Source organism: Acipenser ruthenus, chromosome 28 (genome assembly GCF_902713425.1).
Source record: "Acipenser ruthenus chromosome 28, fAciRut3.2 maternal haplotype, whole genome shotgun sequence".
NCBI lineage: Eukaryota > Metazoa > Chordata > Actinopteri > Acipenseriformes > Acipenseridae > Acipenser > Acipenser ruthenus.
The window spans coordinates 4,031,213-4,044,022 of NC_081216.1; the positions used below are offsets into that span (position 1 = coordinate 4,031,213).

A 12,810-nucleotide genomic window follows, 5' to 3' on the forward strand; every position below is an offset into this window, starting at 1 on the left:
CAATAAATTTGTAGAGGGCACCAAGGCCACTGTTATGTAATTTTGCTTAGGATATATATAAAGCATATATATAGCTAATTATTGGACACATAAATAAACAACACCGTTTAACATAATAATAACTATTTATTTATTTATAAAATGCTGTTTTTTTTGTCAACCAGCAGTCTAGATTCGAGCCTGTGAGGACATAAGTCCCTCCGTTGAAGCCAGACATCGGCTTTTATTGCTAACCACAGGAACTCTTTTGTTCAATTTTAATTACGGAAATCTGCAGTACATTTATTTATTTTTTTTGTCATATGCTGTCCCTTTGTTGTTAAGATCCAATGAGACCGATCTTCACCCCGATTTTAGATTGCAGTCCGGGGCTTTATAGGAATGATATCCGTGGCCAAAGAGACAGAGATTTGGGGATTTTAAAGAAAATAAATCCACAAAATTGATCTTCAGAGGTGATTCACCCCTAAACCTTGCAGAAGAAATTTCTTACCGCAAGGTCATGTGATCTTGTTTAGCCAATAATGCAGTTTAATTTTTCCAAGCCGTTTTGTAATTGTACTTATTTGCATATATAATAAGTTGCTTCACGCTGATGCTTGCACTGAATCCTGCCACACTTCTCACTGCACTACAGATCATGTTTATGCGCTGCTCTAGTGACACTTAACAGCAATATTAGTAGGTAGCAACTTTTCAGTTTTGTGCTGAAAACACTGTACTACAATCAGTGATGCAGTCCTAAATCTGAAAGTACCGGAATGCCAATTTAAAATACAGATTTTTCTAAAATTATAGTAATTCACGTTTTATTTGTACATTGAACTTGAAGTAATGCATGTGTCTCGCATGGAACTTTTAGACTACTCCCCCTTGATCAGTGCTGCCAGATTGCTGTTTTTCTAGCCAAATTTGGCTTGTTTTGAAAGCATCTAGCAGGTAAATGTTGTCTTTGGTGGTTTGGTTATTTTTTGGCTTTTTTCTATTCCTACACCAGCGCAGAACATCAATCACCACGATGCTCTGTATAGTATATCACATCCTTCCCCCTTCTTTTTTCTGGAGCTCTGCATCCAATAAAATTAGGAATCACACAAACGCTCAGCTTAAGAACTATATCATAGTCTAGCAGATATGTGAAAAATATGGAAGAATTGTGACTTTGATGATAAAAGCATTAATTTTGTAACATTGTTTTGGCTATAGGGCCATCGCAGATATGTCCTATTAAGGCTGTGGCAGACATTTTACAAAATGGCCACCAATGAGCGCTCATGAGTTTCTGTGTGACATGCTTGTGCTGGTGGGAATGGGCAAGGTGCAAGGGGATCTCTCTTGGGCTGCATACCATGCTAGCTGTCAACCACCCAGGGCAGCACCAGATGCGCAGCATGGCCCTCACTTCTCTACTGCCCTGTTCTACCACCAGGCTAAGTCACTGGCTATGATTATGCATTCTATGGACATAGTGAAGAAGGCAGTGGAGATTCTGAATCCGTCAGGTGTCCAGTATCACTGCTGATCAACCTCTGTACTAAATTGCAAAACAAATCCAGTGCAGGTGGCCAGCAAGCCACGGTGAGGATCACTTTTTTTGTGATGTTCGATGGGCTACACATCAAGATGGTAGCTCTAGAAACACTTGGAGACTTTCTTGAGGGCAGTGGGTAGACAGGTGTGCTAGATCAGGCTGGTGTTGCCGCACCTGGAACAGCAGACTAATTTCTAAAAGCCTCCCATGTGACAGGTACCCGCCGTGCTCATCAGGTCACCTGTATCTATTCCTGCTGAAGGCTTACGCGCACCTGTAGGTCCAAGGTGACTTTAGAGGGCCAGTTTACTTTAGAGCATTTTACAGTACTAGGCAATAAACCTGGATCGAAGCAATGACCTGTCCAAGGGTGTACTGCGATTACCCTAAATTTCCTCTTTCATGGCCTGTCTTGAATTTTTTAATAAATAATCCACAATTCAGTGGTCGGTCAAACTGGCTACTAGTCAACAAGCATGAAAACACATGTATCAGCCTGACATTGCTCTAAACATTTCAAAAGAGGAAGTGTACGCAAGCTTGCTGTTGAAGGATACTAATATTACCTCCATATTCATAGTGGGAACCAAACTGTTCTTTACTATTAATGACACAGACTGTATTTCCTGTCGAGTTATTCATAGAGAGAAGAGGAAATAACCCTCTCTATGAAGTAACAAAGTCCCTCTGGAAATCCTGTGCCAAAACCAACAGGGCTTCTTACCCCGTCCCATTGGCTAGTCCCAGTACTGAACACAAACATTACCGGGTAGGAGGCATGCTATTTATTCAAAGGGTTCTATTTAAGTCAAATGACATGATCCAGTAAAAGCAGCTCTGACCTTGGGTATGTATTAATTCCCATCTCCTGGAACCAAGGGACAGACACCAACAGCTGTGTGTATAAAAAATAGAAGATATAAGGCAAGAGGACAATTGTACTCCAGAAGAATATACCAATTGAAAGGAAATTAAAGCAAATGTGACAGCGGTGTCTGTAGCCCACACACTAGGAATGTCAGTCAAAGTTAATACTTACTTATGAAGATAAGTAAGTGTTGTGTGAATATATTAATGTATACAGTGTTTTTTTTTTTAAATGCCTAGCAGTGTCAAACACAGGTAATATATGTATACTGTAGTAGAGACTTGTATCATTGAAAGTTCATTAAATATTTATACAACAGTAAATTAACTCTATGGGTCCAAAGTTGGTGACAAGTCCTAAACCTCTAACCACACACAGTATGTTTTTGGTGGCTGCCTCTAATCAAGTGTATTACTTGCACACTCTTTGATGTCAGTTCTGTGAGTGAAGCGTTGGGCCTGTCATACAAAGAGTTCAAGAGAAAGTATACTCTCAAATTGATTAGACTGTTCTAAATACAAGTCATTAAATCTAAATAAAAAGCAGACATAAAGCTGATATTAACGTACTTAATCTGTTTATGTAGATTCTGCTGTGGTTTAAACGTTTAAGGTGAGGGAACACAAAGCCACTTTGTGACTTGAAACGGTTTCAGGAGACTAGGTTTCAGGCCACTTCGGGAGACTTGGGGTTTGATACAGCAGCTGCCTTAAACTAGAGCCCCTTTCGCACTGGCACTCCTACCCAGTGACCCCCCTCAGGATGTGGGTTGACACGCTTTGATCCGGGTTGAGCGAGACAAAATGCTTGACGGCCGTTCGTGAGCCAACACAATAACAAACAGCCACGCCTGCGGTGAAAGTTTCACTTCCGCAAGAAATGTTTCTGTTTTTTCTGTTTAGCCATATTTTTGTTGCCTGAGACACACCATGAGCAAGATTGCAGCAGGGATGAAGAAACATTTGCTCAAATCAAAATTTGGTCTGACAGTTCAATCCAGAGAAGCTTGGGTGGAAGCGTCAGTAACAAGCTGCTTCCAGGGCATTGATACACGTATTGCAGTGTGAAATCGCGCTGCCGACCCGCATGACACCGGGTCCTGCCTGGGAGGTTCTGACCCGGGTAGATAATGCAAGTGTGAAAGGGGTTTAGGTCACCCAGTCTCCGGGAGCTATGTTTTAATCCACTGTTCTTGAAAAAGTGGCTTTATGTTCCCTCAGCTTTAGAATTCTTTGGACTTTCTGAGTGTGAGATCTCACAGACATTATAAGGGCCTCATTTGCAAAAGGGCGCTAAACTTTATAGTGTGCGTGATAATTGCAATTAATCTAGGTAAAGTACCTTGCTCAAGGGTACAGCAGCAGTGCCCCACTTGCAAAACAATGCAGAAAGCAGAGGCTATAGCACAAAAACTGGAATTCTTAGTCATTTATAATAATTGTGAACTTCAAGCGCAGGAAATGTTACAAAGGGACCACACATTGGCATTGCTGTAAACAGGTACACTGTATCAATAGCAGGGCTGGAGACTTCATATCCACTGCTAGCACTGCTGAATGCTGTTTCAAAGGGTGTTGGCAGTGCTATAAGTTGAGTCAATGGATCCTGTGTTAGAGTTTACAGTGCATTCAGCTACATGACTGAGTATCTGAAACCACAGTGCTAACCCTTACGGGCACCTCTGTATATGTCCACCACATGCATCATGAAGCTATGTCCTGTATAGTTAAAATCCATACACCATAGCATTTATAAAAGCAATACATTGAAAATATCTTTCTTTCCGTGAGTGAATTCACACAAGCTGTTTCTGCGGCTTTGCAGAACCTTATTTAGGGCCTCTGCTGAATCATAACACCCGACTTGGAATGAAAAAAGTCAGCATACTTAGAACCTTTAACCATGATCTCTGACTAAATGTGAGAAAAGGAACCGGCAAACTAATGAATACAGTTTTAGCACTGAAGATAGCTGTCTCGACACGGATGGCAGACAATATTTATTAGTACTTCAGGCCAATACGGAAGCACATAAATCTTTACTATGTAATCATCATGTAAGTTTAGTAAGCATCATTTATCAAGTATAATCATATTTACCTATCATCGACTTCTCTACGAAGTACTACTCATGTGTGTGAATGGGCCATTGCATAATGATTGTTCCATTCAATAAATCATTAATATATACTGGGATTGATGATATCTTTAAAACAGTGTACCTAATGCAGTTGGATGGTTGGGGCCTGTCGTCTTGTGTATAGTATAGTAGAAGCTCTTTGAGTATTATTATCCAACATTTTCCACCAATAGCAGACCAAGCGTTTGCCCAGTGTTTGTAGAAAATAAAACAGAGCCCTGTAGTTTCCTTGTAAACTCTTTAAAAGCTTTTGTTGCAGAAATAGGGTTCCATAAGTTGCATTGCTTTGTAAAACACACCTGTATGATCTTGTTTGCAGGTGCTGAACCTCTTTTTAGCCTTGCTGCTCAGCTCGTTCAGTGGTGACAACCTCGCCGGCGGCGACGAAGATGGTGAAATGAACAATCTTCAGATTGCCATTGGCAGGATTACTAGGGGTATTGACTTTGTGAAAAACACAGCCTTGGGGCTCATTTGGAGAGTGCTGGACAAAAAGCCAAAGGAGGAAGAGGAGGATCTGAAGAAGGATGACTTTGTGCTCAATCACATGGTCTCGGGAGAAGACACCAAGCTGGATTTGAAGTGTGTGGATGGCGTGTCTGGGAAGGACACACATGTAGTGGAAGAAGTAAACCGCACAGAATTTCTGGTTAATCCTGACTTGACCATTAGCGTCCCAATCGCTCTTGCAGAATCTGATTTTGAAAGTCCAGATGAAGACGACTTTAGCTCAGACTATGAGACTGAAGAAACTAAAAATGTAAGAATATTCGTAATATTATTTACAATATCTGTGAAAGAAAAAGATAAATGACAAATTATTATAAGGGACTTTTGTATACAATACAATACTCTGGGATTGTCAGTCCAGTCCCCACCCCATCTTAAGATGGAACACTTGACCGTTGAATATATCTTAAATGGAAAGCTATTTTGAGTTGAGCTGTTAGAATCAGCTGGTGTCAGTATCAAATGAACCACAAACCATCCTGTATGTGTGTCGAAATCCATAATGCAGAAGAGAAAACAGCATCTGTGGTTTGAAGTCTGCACACTACCATCAATCACCCAGGACGCTAACATACTGTACCTGTATCCCACGTTAGCATGTCTCGAACACAGGATGTATTAGTAACTACAATATAGTGCAGATTTCCAACAGAAGTCATATCATTTTCAGAACAAATTATAATGCATGCATATATGTGCTTTTAAAAATAAAAAGCTTGGTTGCGCAGAAGGATAATCCATTAGCTTCAAATTCCTTTCACCCCTGGAGGCCTGGGTTTGAAACCTGATCATGTCAAGTGGATGAGTGTGGCAATCTTAACCAAGACCACAGAGGACATTAGTCCATATTACAAAACCAACATAGAATGTGGCCTAATTACAGGATTCAGGACAGGACTGAGGCATCACTATAACCAGAGCCATTCTCTGTCACCTTTCATAAGCACTAACAATAAACTAAATATATCCCAGGAATTTGTGATCTAATTGTGATGAAACCTGGGCAAGGACGAAAGCAATCTGGGGATGAATGGATGCTCGTGTCCATCTGAGCTTTTGCATGTCACATATATTTTATTTCAGGTACTTTTTTATGAATCTGTTAGCTATAATCATTCATTTTTAGTTTTAGGGGCTGTACAGTACATACAGAATAATGACGGTATTACGGCTGAATAATGGCATTACTGCTGAACGCTGGCTTTTAGGGTGATGCCTTCCAAAACTCATCATCTGAAATGCTGTTCCCTTATAGCAGAAGAGGGGAGATGTAGGGACCTGCAGCCCAGCTGATTACAAACCTCCTGAAGTTCAAGAGGAGGTAGTTACGGAGGAGACCCCTGAAGCTGATCAACCAGAAGCATGCTTTACAGAAGGTACTGTGCCATCTTCAGAGATGGCCCCTGCTCTAACAGGCACTCAGTAGTTAAAGATTGCTGTTGTTATTGTATCGTGTAAGAAGTACTGCCTTGTGCTGTGGTTTTGCTAGGAATCCACAATGCTCTGGATTATTATGGTCCTCAAAAATGTTTAAAATAACAGCTGTTCTGTGTTTCCATTGTGTAGGCTGCATCCGGCGATGTCCATGTTTGACTTTTGACATCACTCAAGGCAAAGGAAAGAATTGGTGGACTTTAAGAAAGACCTGCTTTGTAATTGTGGAGCACAACTGGTTTGAAACCTTCATCATCTTTATGATTTTGATGAGCAGCGGTGCGCTGGTATGATTTATTTGTCTCTAAGGGTCAGCAATCTGAGATACTGGACACACACATTTAAAGCTCATGTGTCCCACAGTCATGTTCTCTGTTAAATATGCCAACATTATTTTTTCACTGCATTTTATATCTGCTGTCTTACCATCATGACTGAAATTCACCTTTAGCTTTTATACATTACAGAATACATGAAGGATTTATTAATCAGTGATCTGATGCATAAAAGCATGTGCTAAATATTGCACGTTTCAAAAATATTCTCCATTCCCTGTACATTTCCCTGTAACTTCCTGTTTTTCATTTGCAGGCATTTGAAGACATATATATTGAACAACGAAAGGTGATAAAAATCCTCTTGGAATATGCAGATCAAGTGTTCACCTATGTATTTGTTATTGAAATGCTTTTAAAGTGGACTGCCTATGGTTTCAAGACATACTTTACAAACGCCTGGTGCTGGCTCGATTTTCTCATTGTGGATGTAAGTATTTTTAGTTCACTTAGAAGTGTGGCTGATTTTGAACGGGTGATTACTGTGATTTTAGCCACAGTATTCTGCTTCAGGAGATCTCTGTTTTTATGCATCTGTAAAGCAGCTGTTGGGAGATGCTTTACTTTAGCAGTTGCTAAAAAGAAGGAGTTACTATAATAGCTAAAGATATCTCTACTTCCTGAAACTCAAGACGGTCAGAGTCATGACATATATCAGTTCCATTTCGACACATAGTTTTCATAGACTTTGCAAACTAATCAGGTGTTGCATTTGAGAAATGCAAACTTGTTTTGTACATGCCATGTTGTACATATGTTACATACAAATGAGCTTCTTTTCCTGATGGATTAATGTTGGGATCAGGGTTTAATATAATTATCTGTACATGGACGTTTAATTCATGTACAGCTGCAGTAGTTAGCTTATAAATAACACCACTGGAATGACCAACATGTATTATCCAGTTTTACCAATAAAATAATATTACATTGTGGGAAGACTCATTTTTGGACAGTACACATACAATAGCATTATAATACCCTATATCACATTTATGACTATTATATTATTTAAAGGATAAACTATTCTCACCCTATAAAAAGACCAGACTTATTTTGACTAAGCATCTTTGTCTTTCTTAGTTTGCAAACCTAAACTAGAGATATCAATAAAACCAGATAGTGTAAGGATTACTGCCCACATTCTCAAACAGGTAACACAGCAATAACGATCCATGATGTGGTATGGAACAGAAAAGCCAGAGCACGTGTTGTGTTTTTTTTTTTAATCGCTCTTCCTGCAGTGATTTAGAGGACAGATCTCAAACCCCAGTGCATAGAGCAGACATTTTGAAAAGAGCTTTGAAACAGACTGTAAATTTATAAGAGTAAAAGGTTGTTAGGATGTTAACAACGAAAAGAAAAATTACAGGTATGTTATTTAAATAGTCGCAGCAATACGTGGCGACGTGTAACACTATATTTTTCGGAACCCCGCTACTTACTCTTTAAAGGTTAAAAATGTTGTAAAGCTGACATTTCTTACTCCAAAATGTTATTCATTCTGTATATAATATCATTATCACTCTTCCTTACAGGTTTCTTTGATCAGTTTAGCAGCAAACTTAATGGGATATTCTGAACTAGGACCCATTAAATCCCTACGGACGCTGAGAGCTTTGAGACCCTTGAGAGCACTGTCACGGTTTGAGGGCATGAGGGTAAATAACACCATCAATTAACTGAAACATACAGTGGTAACAAACAGTGGTGGTCATGAGTATTGTATAAAGCTTGATTTGCCAATTATTCATAACATGCAGTAGGCCAGTGTTTCCATTTTACAAAGAGTCTGGAATTAAATCACTGTCAACACAGCAATACAATATCCATATTCATCCAACTAACTATACATTGATAATACGTTGAAGCTGACACCCTGAGATCCTTCAAGAAGCTGCTTGATGAGATTCTGGGATCAATTAGCTACTAACAACCAAACGAGCAAGATGGGCCGAATGGCCTCCTCTCGTTTGTGAACTTTCGTATGTTTCTTAATACAAAGGTTCCCATATTAACAAGCACATTTAAGAACTCATACATACATGCACCTTAATCATGTATTGCTAATTATTGTAACATTGGAAGCTTGGTATTCATTATTTTGATTTTGAAATCGGTTTTGTCTGTCTTTTGCTTGCATTAAATTAATGGAACTGTACTCTTCAGTTTCTTAAACAAATATGAAGTGATTTTGAGTCCTGGTTTGCTGAATCTTCTGACTGCGTGCAGGTTGTGGTGAACGCCCTGCTTGGTGCCATCCCATCAATCATGAATGTCCTGCTGGTTTGTCTCATCTTCTGGCTCATCTTCAGTATCATGGGAGTCAACATGTTTGCTGGGAAGTTCTACAGATGTGTTAATGTCACCTCTGAAGAAATATTTAATACCATGGTGGTCGACAACAAGACTCAATGTCTGGAGTTAATAGAACAAAATTTCACTGAAGTTCGCTGGGTGAATATGAAGGTTAACTTTGACAATGTGGGGATGGGATACCTTTCATTATTGCAAGTGGTAAGTAGTGAGGAATGATACCTGGTTTAAAAAAAGTTGTGCTTTTTGTTGTTGTTTAACATTATTTAGGAAATGTTCTTTATAGGTTAATAATATATTTTATTGATTTTGTAAAAAAAAAAAAAAGAAAACCAGAAAGCCTATTATTAGGCCACTGTCTTAATGCATCAAATCCCACTGCATTATAGTTTACTGGTGCTCATATCATGTCCTCTTATTTAAATTTTGTTTAGGCAACCTTCAAGGGCTGGATGGACATCATGTATGCTGCAGTTGACTCCCGGAGGGTAACTGATCAGAAAAAAACAAAAAACATTTACAGGGATTATTTATTGAAATATGTCAAGTATATCAGTGTCACATAGAATCTTCTTTATATAGAGTGTAATGTTGAAGGTATTTATGTGCTATGCCTAGCTGCATGCAGCAAATAAAGAGATAGTTTGTGGTAATTTACAGAAGACATGGCAATGTTGAATTGTTACAATGTGATAAAGCATAAAACATTTGTCTTTTTCTCTCTAGATTGAGGATCAACCATCTTATGAAATTAACCTCTACATGTACATATATTTTGTCATTTTCATCATTTTTGGAGCCTTCTTCACTCTCAACCTCTTCATTGGTGTCATTATTGACAACTTCAATCAGCAAAAGAAAAAGATAAGTATCAGCGCAACTCACAATGAATATCTGTATAGTAACTGATTATTATGATATCCGTGCTTGTATAGAGCACTTCAATGAAATGTAACCTGTTGATCTATGTATACTTCACAGATTTAATCACCTATAGATACAGGTCAGCTTGTTGATGTAATGATCTTTATTAGCGGGTTTTTGCATCGCATTATAATGTATGCAATGATAATAATTTGTGTTTTGTTTTACTATACTTTGGAGGGAAGGATATCTTCATGACAGAAGAGCAGAAGAAATACTACAATGCCATGAAAAAGCTTGGCTCGAAGAAACCACAAAAGCCTATTCCAAGACCACAGGTACGAACAAATACACAGCCTACTGTATCACAGCTAGGGGCGGATTTAACTAAGAATCAGGAATGCACCAGTTATGATTTTTGGGGACGATTCTGATTACTGATATTCCATATCAATAATTGTCAGATACCGATTCTGTTTTTTTCACTGTTTATAATGCAACATTTATTTAAGCATTAAACTGAACACATCACAGATTTTACTTATTGTGTGTATTTTGATAGATTATGCATTTGCTAGAAGTGAATTTAGCAAAACATTGGCATAAATCAAAAGTATGTGACATGTTTACTGAACTTAAATGTATAATATACATTCACTGATGGGTGAATGTACTAAATAGAGGTCGTGCTACCCTGAAACCTGCATATTATGAAGGCATAGTTTTATTAATTTGTGTTTTCAAGCTTAAAATCTGCTTTTTACAAATTGTATTGCATTATTCATATTGCATTTCCGTTTCAACATTATTATTATTATTATTATTATTATTATTATTATTATTATTATTATTATTATTATTATTATTATATCATTATTATTATTATTATTATTATTTATTTCTTAGCAGACACCCTTATCCAGGGCAATTTACAGTCGTAAACAAAAATACATTTCAAGAATTACAGTACAAGTATTAATACAATTAAGAGCAAGATAAAATACAATGACTTCGGTTCAAGCAAGTACAAGTATGTGACAAAATACGATTCAATATCAGAGCAGATAACAGTGTCAGTGATAGCTACATCAGGATATAATTAAATACAAAATACTACAGATTAAATGACACTTGACAGATTACAGTACTCTAAAGTACAGGATTAAATGCAGTAAAAACATTTCCAACATGAAATACAGCATAGTTACTATGAAAAGCTAGTTTACAACTACAGATAATAAAAATAAAGACAAGCTTACATTGAAAGACTTATATTTTTAAATATTTTAGTAAATATATAATGCAATAAGACAACCAAGAAACGATAAATAATAAACTGTATCAAACATACTTGTGTCAGACACATAGCTTAAGAGAAAACATAAACACATCATATTAACTATTCTAAATATTTTTTCCCCAAGATCCTTATGTAGATTTCTGTTAGAACTGCAGTTAACAATGTAAAAGCTTGTAGTCTATACTATGTCGCATGTACTATTATTCACTACCAGTGTGTCATATGAAGGTTCAAGAAACACAGATTATTATTATTATTATTATTATTATTATTATTATTATTTTATTATTATTATTATTATTATTATTATTTAGTTATTTAGCAGATGCTTTTATCAAAAGTGACTTGGGGGTGAACAATGCATCTCCTCATGGAAACAAGCCCCTTTCTTTAACCACTGGACCACCAGGCCACCTATGATGAACTGTATGGAAATAACTGGAAAGCCCCAAGCATACAAACGGTGGTTATGCATAAACAGAACATATTGTCAAATATCGATAACATGACACAGTTTGCAGCAACTACAAAAAAGGTACACACATGATTGCACTTCCTTCCGGGAGCCGCCACCCCTACAACAGTGTGCATTCAGCAATGCTGACTGATGGGGCGACCCACAGGTACAGGATGTCAATTTGTATACAGCATGGACTGGAGGTGAACTCTGTGGGTCAATTACAGCGGACTCAATTTGAAATTCATTGGAATCTGTTGTTTTAATGTATCTCCAGACAGCATGTTTATTACACCACAGATTGGCTAGAGCTGCGTCATTGAAAAGGGCAGATGATAATAATAATAATAATAATAATAATAATAATAATAATAATAATAATAAACACCAATTACAGATCATGGTATTTTATTAATAATTGGTGCTGATTCTGGTCTTGATCCAATGACCGGTGCATCCCTACTAAGAATACAAAGCTACTATTTCACAGTATTGTGCTTCAATGACTAATCAGTGGTTTATTACTCAGTGATTGTGTGACGTGCTGTTGATTAAAAGGATTACATACATGTTCTTATGCTTCACTTCTTGATGCGGTGTGTTTAGAGTTAACTCAGTCTCCAAGTGAGCACTTTAATCTGGCCAGATACCTTTGTATTTTTACCTTGTATTTGTATATTTTGTATTAACTGCAACAGAAACATTACATTAAATAATCCCTCTTTTTGTTTTGTGTTTTTTTTTTTTTTGTATGTCTTCTGTCTGGCCTCTTCAAAACAACACAGAATAAAGTCCAAGGAGTGGTGTTTGATATAATCACCAAACAAGCGTTTGACATCTTGATTATGGTCCTTATTTGCCTCAACATGGTGACCATGATGGTTGAAACGGATGACCAGAGTGCACAGAAAGAAGATATCCTCTATTTAATCAACCTGATCTTCATTGTGATTTTCACTACAGAGTGTGTCCTCAAAATGTTTGCACTGAGGCATTACTTTTTCACTGTGGGATGGAATATTTTTGATTTTGTTGTGGTCATTCTTTCTGTTGTTG

The 12,810-nt window shown here is 37.5% G+C and overlaps 1 protein-coding gene across 3 annotated transcripts in view; it reads left to right on the forward strand.

The window, feature by feature from the left end:
* The window catches only part of LOC117434819 (sodium channel protein type 4 subunit alpha B), a 54,142-nt gene that overhangs the window by 32,797 nt on the left and 8,535 nt on the right, over positions 1–12,810 (forward strand). For 2 of the 3 annotated variants that reach the window (XM_059003091.1, XM_059003090.1), the window contains 10 exons: positions 4,858–5,298; positions 6,304–6,424; positions 6,615–6,769; positions 7,074–7,247; positions 8,356–8,478; positions 9,050–9,334; positions 9,568–9,621; positions 9,860–9,997; positions 10,231–10,335; positions 12,540–12,810. In XM_059003091.1, the coding sequence (XP_058859074.1) occupies positions 4,858–5,298; positions 6,304–6,424; positions 6,615–6,769; positions 7,074–7,247; positions 8,356–8,478; positions 9,050–9,334; positions 9,568–9,621; positions 9,860–9,997; positions 10,231–10,335; positions 12,540–12,810 (1,867 nt within the window). The remainder of the gene's footprint in view (positions 1–4,857; positions 5,299–6,303; positions 6,425–6,614; positions 6,770–7,073; positions 7,248–8,355; positions 8,479–9,049; positions 9,335–9,567; positions 9,622–9,859; positions 9,998–10,230; positions 10,336–12,539) is intronic. The other variant, XM_059003089.1, reaches the window with a different exon arrangement.